At 48.5% G+C, this 23,462-nt stretch overlaps 2 protein-coding genes across 2 annotated transcripts in view; one reads left to right on the top strand and one right to left on the bottom strand.

The window, feature by feature from the left end:
- Positions 1-23,462, top strand: part of LOC142601518 (histone H4) — a 370,615-nt gene that overhangs the window by 107,918 nt on the left and 239,235 nt on the right. The window lies entirely within an intron of this gene.
- On the bottom strand, positions 6,325-21,538 carry EMP1 (epithelial membrane protein 1). The gene is made up of 5 exons (XM_075750528.1): positions 21,370-21,538; positions 9,906-10,023; positions 8,901-9,003; positions 8,653-8,793; positions 6,325-8,046 (listed from the first exon to the last, which is right to left on the bottom strand). The coding sequence occupies exons 2-5, from the start codon at positions 9,981-9,983 to the stop codon at positions 7,883-7,885; spliced, it is 486 nt and encodes a 161-aa protein (XP_075606643.1). The 5' UTR covers positions 9,984-10,023; positions 21,370-21,538; the 3' UTR covers positions 6,325-7,882.

Raw genomic sequence — 23,462 nt, 5'->3', positions numbered from 1 at the left:
AGACAGCTGGCTAATATTCAAGGGTCACCTCCTCCAAGCTCAGGAGTGATGCATCCCAACAACGAGGATGTCAGGCAAAAATGCCAGGAGGCCTGCATGGATGAACAAGGAGCTCCTGGACAAACTGAAACACAAAAAGGAAGCCTACAGAGGGTGGAAGCAAGGGCAGGTAGCCTGGGAGGAATACAGAGAAACTGTCTGAGCAGCCAGGGATCAGGTTAAGAAAGCCAAAGCCCTGATAGAATTAAATCTGGCTGGGGACGTCAGGGACAACAAGAAAAACTTCTATAGGTACATCAACGATGATCAGGGACTTGATGAGATGCATCCATGGGTCCTGAGGGAACTGGTGGATGAAGTTGCTAGGCCACTATCCATTATGTTTCAGAAGCTGTGGCAGTCCAGTGAAGTTCCCACTGACTGGAAAAGGGGAAGCATAACCTCCATTTTTAAAAAGGGAAAAAAAGGAAGACCTAAGGAACTACAGGGCTTACCTCTGTGCCCAGCAAGATCATGGAGCAAATCCTCCGGGAAACTATGCTAAGGCACATGGAAAATAAGGAGGTTATTGGTGACAGCCTACATGGCTTCACTAAGGCCAAATAGTGCCTGACAAATTTGGTGGCCTTCTACAATGGATTACAGTGGTGGTGTATGTGTTGGTGGATAAGGGAAGAGTAAGTGACGTCATCTACCTGGACTTGTGACACTGTCCCACATGACATCCTCATCTCTAAATTGGAGAGACATGGATTTGATGGAAGGACCACTCAGTGGATAAGGAATTGGCTGGATGGTCACACTCAAAGAGTTGCAGTCAATGGGTCAATGTCCAAGTGGAGATCAGTGAAAAGTGGCGTTCCTCAGGGGTCGGTACTGGGACCGGCACTGTTTAACATCTTTGTTGGCGACATGGACAGGGGGATTCAGTGCACCCTCAGCAAGTTTGCTGATGACGCCGAGCTGTGTGGTGTGGTCGACACACTGGAGGGAAGGGATGCCATCCAGAGGGACCTTGACAGGCTTGAGAGGTGAGTCTGTGCTAACCTCATGAAGTTGAAGAAGGCCAAGTACAAAGTCCTGCACGTGGGTCAGGGCAGTCCCAAACATAACTATGGGCTGGGTGGAGAATGGATTGAGAGCAGCCTGAGGAGAAGGACTTGGGAGGTGTTGATTGATGAGCAGCTCAACATGAGCCAGCAATGTGCACTTGCAGCCCAGAAAGCCAACTGTATCCTGGGCTGCATCAAAAGAAGCATGACCAGCAGGTCGAGGGAGGTGATTCTCCCCCACTACTCTGCTCCTGTGAGACCCTACCTGGAGTACTGTGTTCTGCTCTGGGGCCCCCAACATAAGAAGGACATGGACCTGTTGGAGCAAGTCCAGAGGAGGGCCACGAAGATGACCAGAGGGCTGGGGCACCTCTCCTATGAAGACAGGTTGAGAGAGTTGGGGTTGTTCAGCCTGGAGAAGAGAAGGTTCCAGGGAGACCTTATTGCAGCCTTCCAGTACCTAAATGGGCCTACAGGAAAGATGGAGAGGGACTGTTTATCAGGGAGTGTAGTGATAGGACAAAGAGTAATGGCTTTAAAGTGAAAGAGGGGAGATTTAAATTAGATATAAGGAAGAGAATTTTTACGATGAAGGTGGTGAGGCACTGGAAGAGGTTGCCCAGAGAAGCTGTGGATGCCCCCTCCCTGGAAGTGTTCAAGGCCAGGTTGGATGGGGCTTTGGGCAACCTGGTCTAGTGGAGGGCGTCCCTGCCCATATCAGGGGGGGTAGAACTAGATGATCTTTGAGGTGCCTTCAAACCCAAACCATTCTATGATCCTATGATTCTATGATTCTGACATGTGACATGTCACAGGCTAGCAGGGGGCCTGTCTGAGGGCTGTCAAACAAGGCTGGGGCATGGTCCCATTTTTGAATTATACAGTGATAAAGCAGCACTGTCCCTGGCTGGGGATGCCCATGCCTCAAATCATAGGATCATAAAATATATGCAGCAGAGGCATTTGCTGGGCTTGCACTGACCTCTAGTGACAATGCAGGGGACCGGGGTCTTCAGCCATCGAGGGGTTGAAAGGGCACACGTGGGTCCTCGGTGCTGTACAGTTTACAATGGTTTGCCCCAGGTTTTGGCAGGATTGTGCACATGAGCCTCTGGTACTGCCTTGGGGAAGCGATCCTACTGAGTGATTAAGGTCTCTCTGCTTGGTAGATAATTGTAGTGGGTCTCAGGTTTCCCAAACTCCATACACCTCCCCACTGAACTGCTTGTCCTCCCCCAAGCCACCAGGGTAGTGATAGTCTTTGGGTCTTCTGAGGTATTTGTTCTTCCAGTCCATCTCTTTCTCCCTCCTGTCCATACATCTGATCTCTCATTTCTTTCTGCTACCTCATTCCTGCGTGGAATCTGATGACTCACTGCCAGTCCACCTTCTTGTCTAAGTAGTGCCCATGCTGCTTGCTTCTGCAATGGCCCTTCACTCCTGCATCTCACCTCTGCCTCCCTCTGCCCACACCTTGGCTCTCTTGCAAAGCCTGCAAGCCCTTTCCAGAGCTGGGATGTAAAGTGCAGGGTTTCTGGTTTCTTTGCCACAAAGCTTCTTGCTGTGCTGCATGGTTGTACATCCTCTGTGTGATGCACATGAAGCAACTCCTGCTTCAGAGTGCCATTTAGTAACAGAACCCCCTAAAAAAATACATTCAAGGTGTTCTGAGGCTATCTTTTACCTCCCTAAGTCTGTAAACAAAAATGGTGAGATCTGTGGACCCAATCCTAGGAGCTGCTAACCATGCCCCAAAATGGTGAGCAGCCTCAACTTTTACAGATGTCAGAAGGACTCATGGGCTGTCAGCAGCTCCCAGGGAGCCCTGCATTGCCCAGGAGCATGGTCAGGACCTGCCATGGCTACACAGCTTACCCCAGAAATTGGGCTACTGAGAGCATCAGACACTCCTGCAGTTAACAGGGGAAGGAGCCCTTCCTGCCTACCGTATGGGTATGACTGAACTCCTGCAGATCATTCCCCTTCCCACTAGCCCAGGAGTTTGGGCAGTGCTGGGATAAACTATCCCAAGGATAAAGGGATGTCCTGGTGCACTGTGCATGGAGGAGTGCATGGAAGCCTCTTTGCCAGCTCCTCTGCCTTGTCTCTCCATGCTGACCCCTCCTCGCAGAGGCCATGCCTATGGCATCACCTTTTTATTTGCTTGGCTAAGCTTCCCTGGTGTGTTTATGCATGTATCACTTCTTGGGAACTGATAAAAAGATACTGCCTGATTCAGTTGATATTCCCCTGTCAACTCACTCCCCTGTGTCTCCCCTGAGCCACACATTCCCCTACCCTCCCAAAGCCCTAGGAAGTGCTTTTACACATTGATTTACAGCTCAGCCCCCTCAGCTTCATGTTATCATCAGAGCAAGGCCCAAAAAGCTCTACAGTGAGCATGTGAATGAAATGAACCTTTTATTCTGGAAGTTGCTTCCAAAGGAAGAAATAATCTGTGATGCCCTACAAAACTCAGGGGGAAAAAATTGCATCCATCTGTGAATGCCAATAGTCAGGCTTCTGTCCACCCACAGATTTCTCTGGAAAAAAATCTGTGGAGAGAGACAGAAGCACCCCCAACACCCCCTCCTTTAGCACCTCTGACATGTTATGCTCTCCAGGTCATCTGTATGGGAGTGTTCATACTCACAGGGCAGAGCTCCACAGCACTGCCTCTTCCCCTAGATCTCACTGCAGATAGATCCAACTCTGTTGCCCAAATCCTGACACTAGGATTAGCCTAGGAGACCAGATGAAACATTTTAGGTTCTCGTAAATCTCCACTGAGGACCATGACTCCTGTTTTTGCCTCTGGGAAGATGCTGGCTGGAGGCCACTTACTTACCCAATGGATTGACCCTGCTGGTCCCTGGCTAGCCTGGTCCACATGAGGAGCCTGGGGGGGGGGGGGTGGAATGGAGAAAGGCTGCCAGCTACAGCCTTCCACGCTAGGTTGAGCAGAAAGGCAATCAAGTTTCCTAAGCACTGTAACAGATGACAAGGTGTATATTTATACCAGATACCCACATACTTTGGGTGAATTGTGCAACATGAGATTTGTCATCATGCATCAGATCACTGGTTTATCTAATCCAATACCATGTCTCTGACAATGTCAGGAGAGCTGAGCTGCCTGCAGTGATGCACCTCGCCAACTGTGCAATGCGGGAACAGAGGGTCTGGGATTAAAATTCCTCCCCAGTACCTCCAGCAATCAACTGGTACCCTGACTGCTCTTATTATCTGAGCAGGCAGAGCTGCAAATGTAAATAATCACAAGATTAGGCAGCCTTCTAAAGACAACTAGTACAACTGCAGCATACATTTCTAGGCTGCCCCCTGGGCTGGATATGTTTTGAGTGGGATAATATTTCATGATGATTTTGCTTTACTTTGTTAAATGATTCTTGGACTAGCTGCACCCTGGATGCCAGCAGTGGGGAGTTACTCCAGTGCTGGAAGTGACCCATAATCTTTTACATCACTCTTAGCATCATCTTTTATACTTCCCATGATGTCCCCATTCCTTGCAAACTTGGGGATTTTTTTGTTGTTGTTGGTGGTAGTTTGTTTTTTTCTCTGTCGTCTTTGCTGCAAGGGAATCAAGCCATTCTCCCGCTCTGGGTGGACTGGCAGGCAGCTGCATTCTGTAATGGTGCTGCTGCCTTGGTGTTTGCAGTGCTGTCATCACCCCTTGATCAGCCCATGGGTCAGTTACTTTGCTCGGCCAGTTTGGGCTTCTGCCATTCACAGAGCTGGGCTCACCCCTGAGCTGTCTGCAGCGGCTTTTGCAACACTCTCATGAACATGTGCAGATAATTTCAAACCCATTAATGTGAGCAGTTATTGGACTGCTTCTTCCCAGCCTGCATAGCTTGACTTTCTCATCAGAGCAAGAGTGTCTCTTGCTTTTCCCCCCTTGGCTGTCCCTCATTTTTAGTGCTTCCTGCAGCTGATTTACTCTAGTCAAATGCCCTGAATTAGTCAGTTGTTTGTCTATGAAAAATCCCACCTTGCACTGTGACCTGCAGAAAAAGGACCAGGGAGAGGGAATCCTTCCTTTGCTCTGCAGCAGAGTCTCAGGCATGGGAATCATTTCATTTCTCTGCTTCTCCTCTTCCAAAGTCTCTTCCTAGTGTAAGGACTCTGCTGTGAAGTAATGGAGTCAGTTTTGGTCCTGATTCTTGTGAGGCTTGGCCCCTGAAATCCCTGTAATGGCTCTTGCAGGAATGCCATGACTTTGTGTCTCACAGTCTGTGTGGCACTGGGTCAGTGTCCTTTCAGGCTGTGTTGAAGATGCTTTTTGAGCAAACACCTGTCATATGACACAACAAATAGTGCCATTTCTTCTATCCTTTTCTGCTTCCTTCTGTTGTGTAATTGATTCATCTTTGTTGGCATCTGCTTTTCTGTTTGGTGTGTTCCGTCCTGCTGGTGCCCAGTGCAATTCCCTGCCTGCCAGCCCCTAATATAACAGGATTCAGAAAAGTGGTAGGAACTACCAGGTGTGGAGCAAAGACTGTGTTGTTTGGAATGGGTTATACTTCAGGGACTAGATCAACTAGGTTTGTCAGATGCCAGAGGAACCAGTGATTTTTTTCCAGTTGTAGATTAGAGCACTGATTCTTTAAAAGCCCAAGTGGTTTTTCAGGCAAACCAAGCTGTCCCGAGTGTCCAGTACCCTTCATATCCTTGCTGAGCTGCCAATGACAATAGTTTGTGGTGAGGCAAAGGTTGTTGGAGAACATTGATCAAAAATTGAGACCATTGCTTGTGACCTGTCCTGTGCATCTCAACAAAGTTTGCCCAGACAACTCAAAAGAGGCAACAGCTATACCAAGTCAAGTGGCCCAGGCAAACATCTTGGTGATTTTGCTTTGGAACTCAGTTGTGATGAGGGTTGGTCTAAGACATAATAAATCCTGCAGCACCTTAGGCATCAGCTTCCACAGAGATGAGATTCTGCCAGTGAGAAAGTGCATTTCCAGCTCTCCTGGGTGTGAAGCAAAGCCTGGCTCTGAGACTGAGTGTTATCATTGCTCACACTATCTGCTTGAGCTTGCAGGGAGCCTGAAACAGGAGCTTTGCCTGAAACAGTTGTTCTGCTTCCTCCTCCCTTCCAGAACAGGAAATCTCATATACTGACAAGCAAGAGAACGTGGTAGTTCTGCATCATCTTAAAGGGGTGAACTTTGATTCAGTGGGAACAGCAAATGCATCTGTTAACAAATATCTGAAACACTAATGAAAAAAACCCAGAGTAAAACTCTTTATAATAAAGGGAATCAGATTTTATTTTTATACCCTCAAAGTTAAAAATATGCATTTCAAAATATTTACAATGACTATATATGAAATAACCTTTGTTAATGAAACAGCAACATACAGTACTAGAATATATCCACCAAATTGATAAAGTCTACATAAGAAGAAAATGTAACAGAAACAGAGAAAAAGAGAGAGAGAGAGGTAAATAGCATCCATGCACAATCTGCACGTGTATTTGTTCTGATACTCTCTGCCTTTTAGTTGTGGATGGAGCCACAGGAAGTTTTGACCTCTTGTCCCTTATAAATGCCACTTGTGACTGAGATTCTTCGAACTGACAGAAATTTGTGGGTTGCAGCAGTACCAATGCCTTGCTTTCCTATGCCAGCCTTTCACACGGGGACCTTGTATTACGGTGTGGACTCAAAATCTCTCAGCAACCCTGGGAAGTAGGTGTAGTTTTATGGAAGAATTTGGCAGATGGAAAAGCACCGGGTTAAATAACTGGCCTACGGTTGTGCAGCAAGGAGCAGACTCAAAAGCCCTGCCTCCTCTCTCCAAATCTCTCATTAGGGAATACATTTCCTCTGCTAACTGCCATCATCTACCTTTGAGATGAGCTGTATCACAAGGGGGGGCTCTCAATCAATACGATGTCCTGGGTGATGATGTGGGTAAAAAAACCTGCCTACAGATAAAGACTTGTCTCACTAAAGATATGTGATGTTGTGGTGCTGTTACCATGTTCTGGAGCTCAACAGAAGATTTTAGTGTAGACGCACACCTAAATGATTCCCTCCCTGCATGTGCATCATTGAGAAACTGCATCCTCTGTAATTAGGAACCCCTGTGTATCTTCACCCCCACACTTTCTCTCTCTCTCTCCATCATCCACACTTGTATATTTACTCTTCCTACCTGTACCTGATTCAACCATGGGAATGTCAAATAGTAAACAGAACAGCAAAAAAAAAAAAATATGCTGCCTTATTTCTGTAGATATTTTAATACAAATTTAATCTGATTTCTATTGGGTTGCTTCTCAATTTAGTGTCTTTAACTTTCACATATGTGTGCACACACACATATATATATATAAAAAAATGTAACAAAAGGCCCATCCCATTTGTTTCAATGGACAAAAAAAGGGGTCATAAGCCTCACTGTCCACCCCAAAAGGCACACCGGAAGATAAGTGAGAAGGGCTCTAGGAAGGGAAAAAGATGTAGCCCTTGTTTTTGTGGTGCCCTTCAACCATCACTGCTGAGCTTGAAGCTTTGTAAAGGTATGACATGACTTTGCAGAAGTAGAAGAGCTGTCTGGGTCACTTGCAGATTTCTGGCGCAACAGCCCCAGGAGTGCTAGATCAGTTGGAGCTGTTTCTCCCTCTCTTTGTTGAAGGAGTTTCTGAGGATTCTATCTTTGTTAGTGATTTTTCTGTGGTGGTGGCAGTGGTGATAATGGTGGCTGTTTCTGTCTATTGGCCCAACAGTTCTCTCAGCAGAGCAATTCTTCCCCATTCCCAGTAGCCAACCCTCTCCCCTGGACTCCCATCAGCCTTATTTTTTCCTAAGAACAAGGTAGAGGATGCCGATGATGAAGCTGAAGCAAAAGCAGATCCAGGCCAATATGAAGCAGTAGCCGTGGTGAGAACTTGTGGACAGGGGCACCTTGCCTGTGAACCGAGCTGTGTAAATGGAGACTCCAATCAGAATGCACATCCCTGTGGGAAAGAAGGGAAAAGAAAAAGAGTTTGAAAATGCAGAGAAACCAGCATTGCTGCAGGACTTCTGAAGTACTGTTGTCCCCTGAGATTCTAATTCATGGCTTGTGCCATGTGAGAGATGGGCTGCTGCCCATTAGGCTTATTTATGGAGGATTTCTCTTGCAGATGTGATGACATGAGACACTCGGGGTTTGTTTAGTGGGTGCCATGGGGAATAAACCTTTGTTAGGAGGAAATAAGTAATAAGATCTGCAGACAGTTTGGTGCTACGTGTTGAATCCCATGAGCAGTAGCTGTCTAACTGTTTATTCCCCTGACCCCCAAATAACTTGAATAATTTTTATTGTCTTTCAAAGGTATTTTGCAAAACCCACTGGGCTTTTCTAATGAAAATCTGAAAATATTTTCATTATATACAGTAAAAAAAACCCAAATACTTTTCAGTTCCTCAGTGCTTTGTTTCATCAAAAATGTGGACCACTGGAAACATTTAAGTGGCTGACAGCCTCCCCTGATGGCTGCATGTGGCAGACACGTGCAGCTACTTGCGCTTGCAGAGGCAGTGGGACGCACGCAGAGCCATCGCAAGGTGTGCATACTCACAGCAAACCAGCATGATGGCTCCAGTGATGTAGAAACGTTTGCCTTTCTCCAGGGTGAACAGCTGGACAATGAACATGACAAGCGCGATGACGGAGAAAATGATTGAGAGGATCATAAAGGCTTGCACGGCTTTCAGGGAAGCTGTGAACACACAGGGAATAGATTTGAGAAGGTCAGGACTCAGCCTTGGTATTGTGCACCAACGTCCTGCAATTCATCACCACAATGAAAATGCAGATGTAACTTACCCTCATCACTACTGCTGACTGGCAGCCGCTCACAGGTCTTGTTGCACAGTAGCCAGAGTCCTGATGAGGCCGTTCCAAAGCTGGAAGAACCCACCATCCACACCTAAAACAGGATGAAACAGTCATGTCACACGGGCGGCTGCCTTGCTCTTCCGGCCAGTTGTCACACTAAACTGTAAGGGCAGCAGCAGTAGCCCAAGTGCCACAAGACAGAGAGCTGAAAAAGTCAGCATGTGTCGGCAGCAGATGAACAGCCGACACGGGTGGGAGATGACGCAGGCTTCCAAAGCCGGGAGGCCTCTGGTCCAGGCACAACACCGGGGAAGTCTGTTCCCACAATCGGGGGGTGGGGGGGGGAAATCGCTCAGACCACCCTCTCCCTCTCCCCGTGCGAGGCGGCGGGAGGGAGCGATGAGGCGAGCAAGCCGCCGCGGCGGGTGCGAGGAGTCCCCCAAATCCACCCCAGCGCCGCCCCCGTCGGTCTGCCAGGGGTCAGCCTCACCCCGGGATTCCCCGGCGCCGGGGTGGGGGTGGGCCCGGTGCCCCCCTTGGCTCGGGCTTTCCATCGGGAGCAGCGCTTGTGGCCGCCCCCCTGCCCCCGGCAGAGAAATGCTGCCGTCGAAACAGACAGGCATGGGGGAGCGCCCGGTGGTGCAGCAGCCTGGCCGCCAGATGGGATGGCAAATACCGCTCCGGAGCTGTCATCTGCTGATGGCCCCCGCTCCTCATCGCACTCTCTCGGATGAAGAGTGCTGAGGTGCTGCTGCCTCTGGGATTGGGGAGCGGGATGCGGCAGGTGGAGGGTGCCTCCTGTACCAGCCCGGCTGCCTTTCTGCTCCCTGAGCAAAGCCATCCCACCTTCGTATTTACTCATGGCCATGAGCAGGTCCCTCACCTATAGACCTGAGCACCCACCTGCCTGTCCCCCGCCAGCCATGTGAAGGGCTGGCTACTGCTGCAGGAGGCAACAGCTGTGTCTCTTCCAAGGCAGTGGTGTCTACTTACGTTTGCAATGGTGGAGACGAAGAGCATGATGACAGTGGCGATGTGAACCACAAAGATACCAGCCAGTAGCACCAACATCTTGGGTCCCTTCTAGGTGTTGTCACTGATACAGAGAGCTCTGGAGGAGAACAACAGAGGGAGGAGGTGAAGGGAAGGGCTGAATCAAAGAAAGCAGTACTATAATCTTTATTTACGTGTGAGAAAACAGGTTGATCTTACATCCATTCTGGAAGCATGTAGTCACAAAAAACATAGCTAAAACCTTTGTCAAAATCTGCAAGGGAGTTGCTCAAGACGTTACAGAAAGCCTGGAGGTAAAGGAACCAGTTTGGGAGGAGATGTAGAGCAGGGGTAGTTAGCTTGGGGGCATTTTAAAAATAGCCTGAGTATATATACAGGTTGCTTAAATTGTTGTGTGGTTATGTAAAGCAAAAATAATATACTCCAGGCCTACACTGCAGGATGAGGAGTTTTTGCCCACAGGATTCAGAGACGTCAGGAAAGATCTTCCTGTTCCCCCTTTCCCTCTCACAGCACAGCCCCCTCCAGCTGGTCTGGGACACAGGCAGATGGTGTGAAGTGGAGAACTCTGTGTTCCTGGGTGCAGCAGGTTTTGAGCAGTGGCAGAGAGTGGACTTGGGGACTAACCCTACTGAATGGCCCGCTGTATTATGTGAAGAGGAGAATAACCACAACAGGAACATCACTGAGGTGTTCGGGGGCAGAGGAAGATTGTTAGGTTTACAATGAAAACTGCCTGTTTCCCTTTTAAAACTTGAAGCATGCAGATCACTTTATTATTGCAATAAGATTCTCTTGTAATGCAAGTTCCTCTTTGGTTTGGGTTTGTTTTTTTGGTTTTTTTTTCCTCTATACCCTGCAAGCTTTTACTTTTTGTAAGATTCCCTGTCACTGATGAACATCTAACTGGAAAGACAAGACTTCTGGGAAGGGAATGCACTTTAGATAGCTCTCGACACTGTTCATCAAGGCTGCTGACTTCTTCCCTGAAAATGTGAAATACAAGGAATAATTCTACACTGTGAGAGTGAGCGCAGGCAATTCACACAAAGTGAGTAAGCGTATTTCCCCTCCTTCCCAGCATTTGTTAGAAATCAGGCAGTATAGCTACAGAAATCAGGCAAAAGAGTTTACTGGGTCCACTCTGTGGTCAGTGAAAGACTGCTTCCTAGAAAATTTCACAAGGCTGTGTTGCTCTTTCTTTTGGTAGGACTGGTACTGAACGACAGTATTTGATTAATGTTGGCTGTCAAGTTATTTTGGTCCAGGTGACTCAGGTAAGGTTTGATGCTGTCACCATTTGTTCAGGGTGTGGTAACATTGTCATGGAACAACACAATTATACTTATGATGTCTTCCACACAAACTGTAACAAAAGGCTTTGTGAAGTCTCCTCAGTGTGGGTTTTTTTACTTAATGACTCCACCTTCTTCACTCCTGTCTTTCCTCTCATTGTGGCCACGTGTGGGAGTGTATTCCTGTAAAGCGCTGCAGCTATTCCTCGCACTGCTTTGGATACAGTTTCTTAAACCACAGCAGGCAGGTAGGCTTCTCCATCAGTGGCTCTTCGGCCAGTTCAGCATTAGCCGATGACCAGGAGGAGTTCCTTGAGTTCAGGATCTCAAGGAACCAGCTCTGTTAGGTCACTCCTCCCACCCAAATGAGGCCACTCCTTAGAAGGACAGATTAGGTTTGGTGACTGGTCCTATCTCCTCAGCAGGAACTTGTCTGCTGTGAAGTTTCCTTTACCTGGGAGAACTCTCTGGAGTTGTTTAGCCCTCGCTTCCTGAACACGGGCCGGGCTTGCTTGTCTGCTTTGGGGTGTCCTAGCAAACTCCTCACGCTCTAGGGTTTGATTTGCCTGGATGGCCTGGTCACTGTGCCCTCTGTTGTCACAGTACCTCCCTTAGTGATGATGCTGGAGAAAGTACAGCCTTCTTAGGAGTTCCTCTCTGACAGTAGTGACAGTCATTTATGAGTTCAGCATTGCTAAAATCCAGGCTCTCAATTCTATAGGCAAGCTACCACATGAACACACTTGACCTGAGCGTTAAACCCCTTCTGTCCACTGACTGCAAAAGGAACAAGGGTTTCAAAATGCTGGATGGCAACTGATATGGATATTGCCACTGTACCTTGAGCTGAGAAATTATTGCTGTTGCCATGACTAAGTTACATGTCTGCAGCAGGTGCCTTGAATAGAGCCTCTGAGTCAAATCTTCTCATCCCTTTGACTGTCATCCTTTTTTTCTGATTACCTTGGTTCTTACACAAAGTGTAACAGGTGCTCTTGCCACCACAGTGTATTGGTATGCATATACCAAATTGTGGCAAATTTGCCTGCTATGAAATTTGCCTTTACTGAACAGTGGCTAAACTTTCTTCTTTCTTAGATGGACGTATTTTTCCATGGCCTCTTTAAAAATGAATTCAGCAGGTTTTTTGCAGATTATTTTTAAGGACCTTCAGAAAAGACCTGCAGTTCAAAGACTAAAAACCTACTTTCATGACACCCTAACGGACTAGAACAGTCTTTTTAAATGCATCTTCTGTTTGCATTCAGAAATGAAAATGAAGGATAAATGTTACTTTTCAATGTAAAAAAAACCCAAACAAAAAAAACCCCAACCACCCAGAACTTTGACCAATATGCTAAGAAAAAAACCCAAACCCTTTATTCCCTTTGCTTTTTCTGCTCTGTTCTTGCACTGCTTGAGAGCACTGTTAGTTCAGGTCCTTTCAGTGCACCTAATTCCTGAGAACATCAGCACCTGTCCCTGAATACACACGCTATCAAATACAAACTCCCCCTGGGGATATGTGCTCACAGCTTAGTTTTGATTCTTTGTGAGTTAAAGCACAAGCCTCCCTCTCTATTCATTCACTTTCCCCTTCCTTCATCTCTCCCTGCCCTTTAAATAATACACTAGAGAACAATCCCAAAGGACCAGTGGGTGAACGAATGGCATTGAAATAAGAGTCATCTCTGTCTCTGATGGTACGGCATGGATATTTTTTCTCCCATAGACAGAGAAGCTGGCAAAGCATTGGTCACTGACAGGATGCTCTTTCCATTTGTTAAGTGTGAGACATCTTTCTCCGCTACAGGGTGGGGTCACATTGCTGGAGCAATAGGACACAATTGCATGCAAATGCATTTTCTTCCATTCGCCTACCTAAACTGCAGCTGGATTTGGAGTTCCTCAGGCACTTCTTGGGCTATGAGTCACTCTTTGCCTTCCTAGAGCTGCTAGTTTTTTCCACTGACTCACCCCAAAGCTCTCAAAACCACAATTATTTAACCCTGCAAGTGTTCAGGACACTCTATCAGTTTTAGGACTGCTGCTCAAGAACCAGTCAAGCAACCAGGTTGTGAATCCTGCATTGAGCCTCTTGGTGTGTCTTCCAGAGGAGAGACCCCAGCTAAGCCAAGAAAAACAGAGCTGAGACATGAGAGTAGAATGACTACTGAGGTAGGACAAGCTGGTGAAGAAGAAGGAGTGAAGGTCATGCACCTGCTGAACAGCCTGCCTGAGTCAAGAGATTTTGCACTGATGGCAGCAAGACTGAGTTTTCTTTTCCTGAGATGACAGATGAGGAGGAATAACAAGCCACGCCAACAGTAACCGTGTGTAACCACCACAGCAGCCTTCAGCACAAAAAAGCCTACAGATAAGCATGACAGACTCTTATCTGTGTAGAGACTTTTTCTGACTATGGAGTACACATACTAGGGAACAATACATAGCTCTGCTGAACCCTAGTTCAAGTTTAAGCAGGCAAGTACTACCCATTAAAAACTAAGACAAAGTCTTCTTGTGCAGGCAGAGTGTAGCCACACATACCGCCCCTGTGATGAGTGTTTTGGATCCTTCTATCTGGAGGACAATCCGGAGAAGTGAGTCTTTGCCCTTGGTTTGCTGCTTAGCAAAGCATCAGGATGGAATGCAAAGTGCCACTCGGAGATATGACAAAGGTCAATGGTAATAGTTCCTCAAATACAGGGAGTGGGTTACTCAAGAGGGTGAGCCAGATTAGGCAGTGGTCTTTTGCTTCTGGCAGAAAGTGCACTGCAGTGAAAGGAGTAGAGGGGAAGCGTACAGGATGTTTCTGCAGGAATGATCGGGTTGTTTGGTGTGAAAAATCAGAGAACTCTCAACTAAATCTGAAATATTTCAGATCTGTAGTGTTCCTAAGGGATGTAGCTCATCTGACTTACATTCTTCTTCTCTTGTCTGAACTGAGGTTCCTGCTTGGGACTGCCTTTCCCAGGGTGAGTTGTTGAGGTGTACTGTGAGAGACGCTGGCTGAGGGGAGAACTCAGCCAACAGCCTATAGCAGTCTATAGTATCTAGGGAGCAGAGGACATCTAAATTGCACCACCTGTGAGCACTGTGGTCACCTCTGACTCCTCTAAAACTCAGTTTTTCAGCTGAAGTTCCTTGGGTTTGATTGATACATTCAATTTCTCAACATGGGAAAGATGGCTTTTTGGGGAAGAAGCAAATGCTTTTGGCCAGAATGTCAACAAAAATCTCCATAGATTGAAAGCAACTGAGATGAAAGAAATTCTGCCTTCCCCAGCTGCCACCACAGAACATAAGGAGTGCAGTAGTAAATCGGACCAGTGGTCTGTCTCACCATGCTGATTCTGATGGTGGCTATAGGGGGGGTCCAATATTTGGAGAAAGCACATGAACCTGGCCACTGTCTGAGGTGACACAGAGTCACACCGAGAATACTGGCGGTTCGAATCAGGGCCAAGGCCGCTTGGAAAGGAAGGGGAAAATTGGAGAGGATGGGACAGAAAATAAAAACTTTTTGATTTTGTTTGAAACAGCCAAAACCTGCCACCTCTGTCACTGGTGCATTCCTCACTGCAAAGCCAACCTACAAATAGCAATGCTGTCATGATGTTACCAGTAAGGGAAACCTCAAGGTGGGATAAAACCTTCTGCAGAATTTGTAGATTTGCCTTTCAACTGATCTGATCCTCTGACTGCATCTTAGCCCTGCTAGAACTGCACACCTTGTCATTGTGTGTGATATGAGCATGAGTCCTCATCATGCCCAGGGTCATTTGGCAGGATGCAAAGATGTGAATATCTCTGTGATATTCTGGTGGCATGGTGACTTTGGACCCATCACATTGTTACTAGAAAGCTCATAACAACTTTAAATGATGACAGGGAAGGATCTTTTTGCTTTCACCCTTTGACTCCAGACTTTAATAAGTTCCGTTGTACGCCAGCACTGCTGTTGACAACCTGATTCTGACAGACCGGCCTGACTCAATTTACAAGTCAGATGCTTTTTATAGACATGTGGATGAGTAGGCTGGTGCCTCTGGAAAGAGATTTCACATGTGTGGGAAAAGGGTTGGGCAGGAGGTGTGCGTGGGCACACAGAGACCTTTGGAGCCTCTGGTTTATGGCAGTGAGATTTTGTGATGCATGGGTGATGGCTGTGGTGACTACATGGGGTGTAGAGAGGCTGTAAAAGTAGCAGATGAATGTGAACCAAAAGGAAAGTGTAGAGCAGCCCGAGGGCTGAGAGTTTAAGTAAATGGAAGATTTTGTCTGGTTCTTGGGAAGCATTTCCTGGCAGTATGGTCTCCCAGGGATCAGGGGGAATTGCCTTCCCAGGGGAGTGGTAAAGCTCCAGCATGTGAATCATTTCTTGTGGGATCAGACAGAGTCCTCAAGAATCCACCCTTGGAAACGAACCTGGACTCACTGAGAGATGCAAGGGGGAGTCACAAAAGATGACACACAAGGGTTTTCCAGCTCTCATGCTCGTGATTCATACGAGAGTGGGGAAATATCAGAGCTCCTAGGGCAGACAGTGAGAAATTGGCATTTTCTCCAGAAGAAACCACCCTCGAGCGCTCAGCCATGTGACAACATCAACAGAAACTCCAAAGCTCACTTGGTAGTAGGAAGGGGAAGAGACAGCTGCCTGGGGGCTGGCAGGGATCCAGCAGCTGCTGCTGGAGGAAAGCACTGTCAGCTCCTCACACCAGACACACCAAGGAAGGGCTGGGACTGATGGGCAGCGAGGAAGAGGGAGGGGTGGGGAAGGGGACCTCAGTGCTAATGGAAGCACTGAAGTGCTCCTCTGCACCTTTGGAGGTGAGATGGGGAGCATCCTCACCCTTCAGCTCGTTGGATGGTCCCTGGGTGGGTTAGTTAGACACGGGAGTTGCTGGGACTGGCAGGGGTTCAGACAAGATGCCGAGATATGAGAGAAACATTTGTGGGAGGACTGACGGTCTGGGCGATGATGTGGTGTGTGTAGGGGTGTGCATCTGCAGCTCTGCATGGCTCCCTCTATGAATGGGAGTGTGCATCTGCGGTTTCCCTGTGGGCAGAGCCGAACCGTGTGTGTGAGCGTGTCTGTCCACGTGCGTGATCATGCATGGCTTCCTTATGGGTGCGCGTATGTGTCTGTGCGACTTTGACACTGACAGTGTGCATGTGGGAGAAACCATCTGACAGCTCTGACAGGAAAGTTCAGGTTACAGTGTGGTGTGAGCAAAAGTACACAGATCATTCTTGGTGGGACTTACTGCTTTTCCTCCTTGCAACAGCCTTTGGGTAGAGGTGGAAGGTCCATAGAGCCCACATCAGCTGTGCTTTTGCCTGCATTTTTAAATTAAAACTGCAATTCTCTGATTTACACAGACAGTTTTGTAAAGATCTTCCCTTTTTTTTTTTTTCCAAGGGAGGGTAACTCTGAAAAAGAAGTGGCTGCTTATCAGATAGCATCCCTCTCTCTCAAGACTGCAAAACCTCTGAACACGCCAGTACAGCCTATGAGACACTATGGTCAGTGCGACTTAGGCATCTAAAGGGTATGAGCTTTTGGGTCAGTCTGCCTCCAGGGTGTCCTTGTTCCTACAAGCCAGCTTGGAAAAGACTGTGCAGGATTAAATTGCAAAACTGTGTGATAGCTCCTTCTTTCACCTACAGTGCACGAGCGAAAGACTGGGGGGGTGCAGGAGCGTGAGTATGAAGCAGAAGGAAGAGGATGCTGTGCAGGTGGGAGATGGTCACTGCTCTGGGCAGGGTGGGATAAAGGTGGTCGTGAGGTAAAATGCCCCATCTGCCTTCAAGAGGGCTTCTTACCCCTGTGATTAGTATTGGCTGGCAGAACAGTGTAAGCGTCATTCTAGCTCATCTTACATGTGGAAATGGCTTTCATGAGCCATCAAGAACTCCCCTTGTCAGGGCACACCACGCTGGCCTGGCTGCAGCCACTGGAGGCCAGCTAGCAGGCAGGTTGGCTCAGCTGCCTGAGCTGGCACGACCAGTGACTGTGCCAGTCTCAGAGCCCACCTTTTCTTCAGCAGTGGTCCACGTTCCTGGGGCTAGTCTTCAACAACCCCCTGACCAGCTTGCTCCAGCTTTGAGCATTTTGCAGCTCTCCCCTCTTGCTCCCATGGCTCTCACTGTCCTTTCCAGAGGCTTGCTGGGGCCCGTAGGGGAGATGTCTCTCAGGAATGAGGAGAATGTGGATGCTGGACCCAGTCGTGGCAGCTGCTTTCACAACCCTCCTTGAGCAGACTCTGCCCTGTGAGGGCAAAAGGACAGCAAAGGCCCTCGCCCCAGATTTCCTCTAATCCACACGTATTGCCAGGTGGCCCCTTTGGCATGAGTCACTGCTCACCTGCCGTCAGCCACTCCAGTGCTCATAGTTCATTGCATTTCTCTGCGTGGCTGGGGATGACCTAGCCCAGGACCTGTCCTTGAGCTCTCATTGTGGGTGTCTCCCCGTGCCTGCAGTACAGTCTGGTTTTCACAGGGGAAAGGGGATAGATCTTAATTATGAGCTTGGCGAACCGGTCACTCCCTTGGTGAATGTGGGTTCTGGAGCTGAGTTGTCCTAACCTGTCCCTCCCTACCGTGACAAGGCATGGGCTACATTTGGTCTTACTCAGAGAGCAGCTTCCATGTACTCTCTGCCCTGCTGCAAACAGTTCAGGAGGATGAGGGTGCGTGGAGCTGCAAATTTGGCCAGGATTTCCTTTGTTCATTGTCCAGCTGTTCTAACTCAGGAGATATACTTTCCAAAACTCTCCCAGTGGGGTTTGAAGAAATCATGCTCCAGATTGCAGCCCCTAGATGTGCTGCTTTGCTGCCCTCCTTGAAGTGTAACAGCAGAAAGCGGTTTAGGAAAGGAGGCACTCTAAATTTCCCTCTGGGCAGTTGATATGGGGAACTGCTGCTGGACCCTGTGTCATACTGTTGGATGGCAGAAGATCTGTATAGTCACATTTGAGCTGGTGCTTCAGCACTTTTATTCAGGACCAGTATCGCAGCACTGTGGCTACCAGTTAGTTACCCATCTTAGCAAGGGCTGTCAAAAGAGCAGAGCCATTGAGAAGAGCCTCCTTTACTGTCTATGCTGAGTTGCCTCAGCAGAAAAGACCCATGAAGTATTAAGCACTCGTCTTCAGATGGGGAGAAAGGAAATCTCCTTCCTTCCCCTCCCTTTTGGAGGTGTAAAAGAGTACCTCTGGGTCTCTTACTTCTCCCTGCCTTGAAGAAAGGGTAAAGAAATCTCATCTTTTAGTCCTTTTTCATTACTTTTTTTGCATTGCAGGAGAAGGAAAAAAATTAGGAGTGCCACGCCCTGCAGCCTGCCCTGTGTTGTGTTGGGTGACGGTGCTGTCACCTCCCTGTGAGGGTACAGGCACGGGAACCCACTGAGATCAAAGGGATCTAGTGGTGCTATTTCTTGCTTTGTGGGCCAGTTGAATATCTGAGGGCAAATCCCAGCCCAGCGTCAGGTGCCTCCCCTTTCGCCATCGTGTTTAGCACTCAGTGAAGAGAGCACCCATCCAGCAGCCAAAGGGAATTGGGGGGGTAAGCAAGTGGAAATGTGTCATGGAAGGGGTGTCACGGCTGCCGTGTGGGGTTGATGGGACTTGTGAAGCCCCATGGGTGCGGGCAGGGCTAAGGAAGGAGGCTGTACCCCACCACCCCTCCCTCTTTTGCTCTGAGGAAACTCAAGCAGGCCCAGGCTGAGTGCCATGTGACAGCCTTGCAGCTGGGAGGGTGATGACTAGAGAGAAGGATTTGTGCTTGCAGCAAATCTCCCCCATCTCATTATAAACAAGGCCCCAAGGTGGGTCTTTTACCAAAAAAAAAAAAACCAAACCCACCCCCCCCCACCCCCCCCACCCCCCCCCCCCCACCCCCCCCCCCCCCCGCTGGCTCTTATCAGCAGATCTCCCAGAACTGTTTCAAAATACAACCTCTGCTCCACCCCAGGCCACCAAACAGTAATTGCTGCATGCACTTGCATTGCTCACACACTGCAAAATTCAAAGACCACCGGCTAGGCCAGCAGGGCCGGTTTTCCAAGCCCAGAGCTCTCTGTCCTCAGCGGGGTACTGGGGAGTACTAGCAACCCTTCAGCTCTGAGGTGCCCACTCCAAAACTGGGTGTTTCTCCAGAATATCCCAAGTGTCTTCTCCGTTAATGTGTCCTTGGGTGTGGCTCAACACCATCTCTGTCAGATGTCTGCCTCGGGGTGGCACGTGCCTGGTGGAGATGCCCAGCTCTCACACGAGGGTAACCTGGATGAATGGCTCAGACTGTGTGCCACGCGTTTGAATGGTTAGTCATAGCTGGGGGGAGCTTCCACGGGAGCCTACAGGGAGGAACTTCTTAGGTGGGTGTGCAGTGCCTTGCATGAAGGAGCTGCATGTCAGGGTGTGCTTCCAGGCACTGCACTGTTAGTGATAGTACGATACCTCAGTTTTGATCCTTTTCCTATGCTGATCCCCGAGGGAGCAAATAGAAATAATCTGCCTTTAGCCCGCACAGTCCCCAGGTTTGGCAGCTGTGTGAGGTGGGCTGGGTGGAGGCATTCGGCTGACTGCTGTTATCATAGGAACAATAGCTAATGGGCTCCAAGTTTTTCTTCAAGCCCAGCTCCCTCTTGTGTGTTTGCTCAGAAAATCTCTGTTCAGAAATGTCAAGTGGGCAGTTCCTGGGCAAAGCTCCTCTCAGAGGTGCCTCGAGGAATTCAAAACTTTTGAGTGAAAATTGCTCTCTGGCCACAGCATTTTTATTTTTTTGCAAACTGATTTCATTGTTAATCATGGTAAATGACAACTTCTGAAAACACTTTCTATCCAGACTGGCTGCTGACTGCCCTAGAAACACTCGCTGCCTCAGTTGGCTTCCCTGCCACTCAAACACACCTAGTTTTCAGGCAGGACGCACCCCTGTGTGATCAAGCCGCAAGCACCAGGGCCAGAGGGGACCTAAAAATTCATAAAATCCATCCTTCTGCCACAAGGTTAAAGTCAGCTCAGCTTCTTGACCATTCATATAGTAACCATCCACAGAAGCAGGCTGAGCCCCAGCCATTCTCAGCCGCACTGGGCTAAATACTGTTTCAGTCTCTTTCAGACCCATGAAACTGTGCTGGGGCAGGCTGGGTTCCTGCAACAGGAACCAAAGCCTGGTGCCAACAAACTGGCTTTGCTGCAGTCCCTTTCTCAGACCTCAAAATAGTTCAGATTTGACCGCAAGACACAAACCGTAGCAGACAGATGAAGTGAGAGAACTGGTGAAGAAGAGGAGGGAGGGAGGGGGTGGTTGCATGGAAAAAGGCAGGTGAATAGGGAAAATTGCCAGCCTCTGCAATCCTACACTTCTCATCAGCGCCTCCCCCCACCACACCCCACCGTGCAGCCTGTGGTGCTCTTAGCAATTCCGCCCGCTCCCTCACTTCGCCTCTCAGTGCTCCCCACTCCGGGATCTGTGCTGCGAAGGAAGGCGTAGCGTGCATTTCTACCCATCGCGTGGCTTTGCTTAGGAAGTGGGGCTTGGCTTCAGCCTCAGGAGCCGAGACCCCAACAGAAAAAGAGAGCTCCTCCCCAGTGTACCCCAAAGCCTGCACCTTTAGGGCCTCTCAGACTTCACTTGGAATGATAATTGTTGTTTTAAATTAAGGCTTGGCAAACTACTGATGGAGGAGAGACAGACACGCAGAAAAATGTGAGCGAGAGCCAGAAACACTGAACCAGCAGCCCTAATTTCGAGCAGGCGTTTTCCCACGTTTGTAAACAATGCCACTCCAAAAGCGCGGGCAGCCCCTATGCTGGGGCTGGCCCAGGTTGGGCACCCTGTGCCTGCGCCCTGGCTGCACGTGCCCTCGAGGAGAGACAGTAACATTGCTGCAGCCAGTCAGTGCTCTACGGTTGCAACTGGGGCGCCTTGCAGTGTCACTTTGCCCCATAACACAGCTGGATTTCAAAGTAAAAGCTGAAAGGTTATGGCGTGTCCTGTAGCGAGCTCGTGTGCCAAGTTGGAAGAGGAGTGGCAGAGAAAAGGAGAGGAGAAAAGCAGGCTGGAGCAGCTGGGCGAAGGGAGCAGCTGCCAGTGAGGGAGAAAAGTTGCTGAGGATTTTCGAGAGCAGGTCTTACCGTGTGGGCTGGGGCCGGTGCTGGCACCTGTGGGAGCAGGAGCGTGTTGGGCTGCAGTGCTGATGTCCCGGAGCACGGAGCTGTAGTGAAGGGGAGTGACCTGGTGGTGGTTTAAGTTTCCTCCGGTGGTGCGGGAGGGTGGTGTCTTTCCACTCTATTTTAAAGGAGTTACTATGAATCAGTCTGCCTTTAAAGAGAGGGAGAAGGGGAAAAAAAAAAAAATTAATGAGCTACGCCCTGCTTTGTTGGCAGGGAGTCAAGAGTTGCTGGGAGGAAACCAGCGATTCAAAGAAATCTGTGCAGAGCTGCGTCTGACTCAGTGTGCAGTACAGAGACCGCAGCCTGGAAAAACGACTGACGCTGATCCAGCTGAGTAATAGAGGCCCATAACAGCATCTGTTTAGAAAACTGAACTTCTGGTTGTCATAAAAAAAAAATAAAAATTGTATAGTTACAAATGTGGCAACGGGACTTCAACAATACAATCACTCAAACAAACAAACAGTCGGTTGGCAGGGGGCATCCTGAGGCTGGGTGAGTCACCGCATCCCCTCCCCGTGCTGCACAGGGAGAAGTCGCAGAGGTTGGCAGGATGGGGGATGCAAATTGGGCCTGTGGGGTTGGCACGGACAAGACTCTTGGGTATATACCAAGGAGCAGAGATGCTCAAAATGCAGCTCTGGCCTGATGGTGACTCTGGAGTAAGTTGGCCAGATGGTGGTGGTTTACTTCCACGGAGAGAGAGCAGGCAAGGAAGATGAAATAAAGAGTTTGTGATTCACAGTTTTCTGAGGTCAGCATTTCTTGTCATCTTAAGGACCTCTAAAAATAGATCCTTTACATTTGCAGAGGATTGACTGGTGTAGTTGTCTCGTGGGTGCTACAGGCAAGATTGAGTAGAGATGTGCTTGAGATGTGAGTGAAGGGGGGAGAAGTTTGTCAGAAAGCATCTGGGTTAAAATGTGATCCATATTGTGGTAGCTGGTGATCTGCAACTGCAAGGAATCAAGCCTGCCTTTGCAGAGGCCCAGAAAGAGATAAGCAGATACTGATAAAATACCACTTTAATGAGGAGGACACTGGATTGCCCTTATTTGAAAGACAAAGCTGGTGCTTTTTGAAGTCTACAGAAATTAAAAGACCCGGCTATTTTTCACATTGTTCTTCCTCTCTGGTGTTATTGATATGTGTCTGGTCTAATTTTAGACTATAGCAACCTGCTTAAAAACATATCTATGGATAAAATAGCAGCAAAGATGACATATATGGTGGGCAAAGACATCATGCCCAGACAATCCCATGGGAATTTTGCCACTGATGAAAAATAAAGACAAATTTTTGTTCCTTAAGGATAGAATAAGCCTGAGTTTAATATGTATGGATTAGAATGTGCTTCTTGGTGGTATACATGAATATGCTATCCAGAGAAAGGAGAATATATTTGCTTACCTTGCAGAAGGAGCTGCCATTTGCATTGAGCTGCACTGTGCATTTGCCCTTCTCTGTTCCCCCAGCAGAATTTATTGGAATGAGGGATGCTCAGCTCCACACAAAGTACTGGAGTGGACGGTCCCAAAGCAGACTCCGTGGATCAGAGTTCAGCTGCGGTGGAGCATCCTCTGCCTCAGACCTGCTCACAAGTGACTGCCCACCTGCCAGAGCCAGCTGCCTGCACACTCGCAGAATTGCTTATCTGAGACCCAGCAGCCAAAACACCTGCATCTAAAACACATTCACATGGAGCAACTATGGTGGAGCCGCCTGGGAAGTTGGTTATGAAGTGACCCGTGACTGGCAAAGCATTATTTGTCCAGAGAGACCAAACTTGTTTTATACAAATTGCTCTCTAGCCTGAGAGGCCGTGTCAGGCAATGGCCAACATCAGACGCTTCGCAGGGAGGCAGTGGGGTTCTGCAGCGTCAGCATCAGCCTGCCCACAGGAGCATTTCTTCCTAGCTCTCCATCTGGAAATGTTGGTGCCTAACAAGCAGAATAAAAAAAAGTAACCGGACAGGCCACGTAGGCTGTGACTGTGGCCCTGGAAGAGCACTGGTACCCTGCCAGCAGTTTGCTTCATCCCTGCTGCTATACCT

This window comes from Balearica regulorum, chromosome 1 (assembly GCF_011004875.1).
Source record: "Balearica regulorum gibbericeps isolate bBalReg1 chromosome 1, bBalReg1.pri, whole genome shotgun sequence".
NCBI lineage: Eukaryota > Metazoa > Chordata > Aves > Gruiformes > Gruidae > Balearica > Balearica regulorum.
Note: the sequence above shows the minus strand (reverse complement) of the source record. Positions and strands in the feature narration are given on the sequence as shown.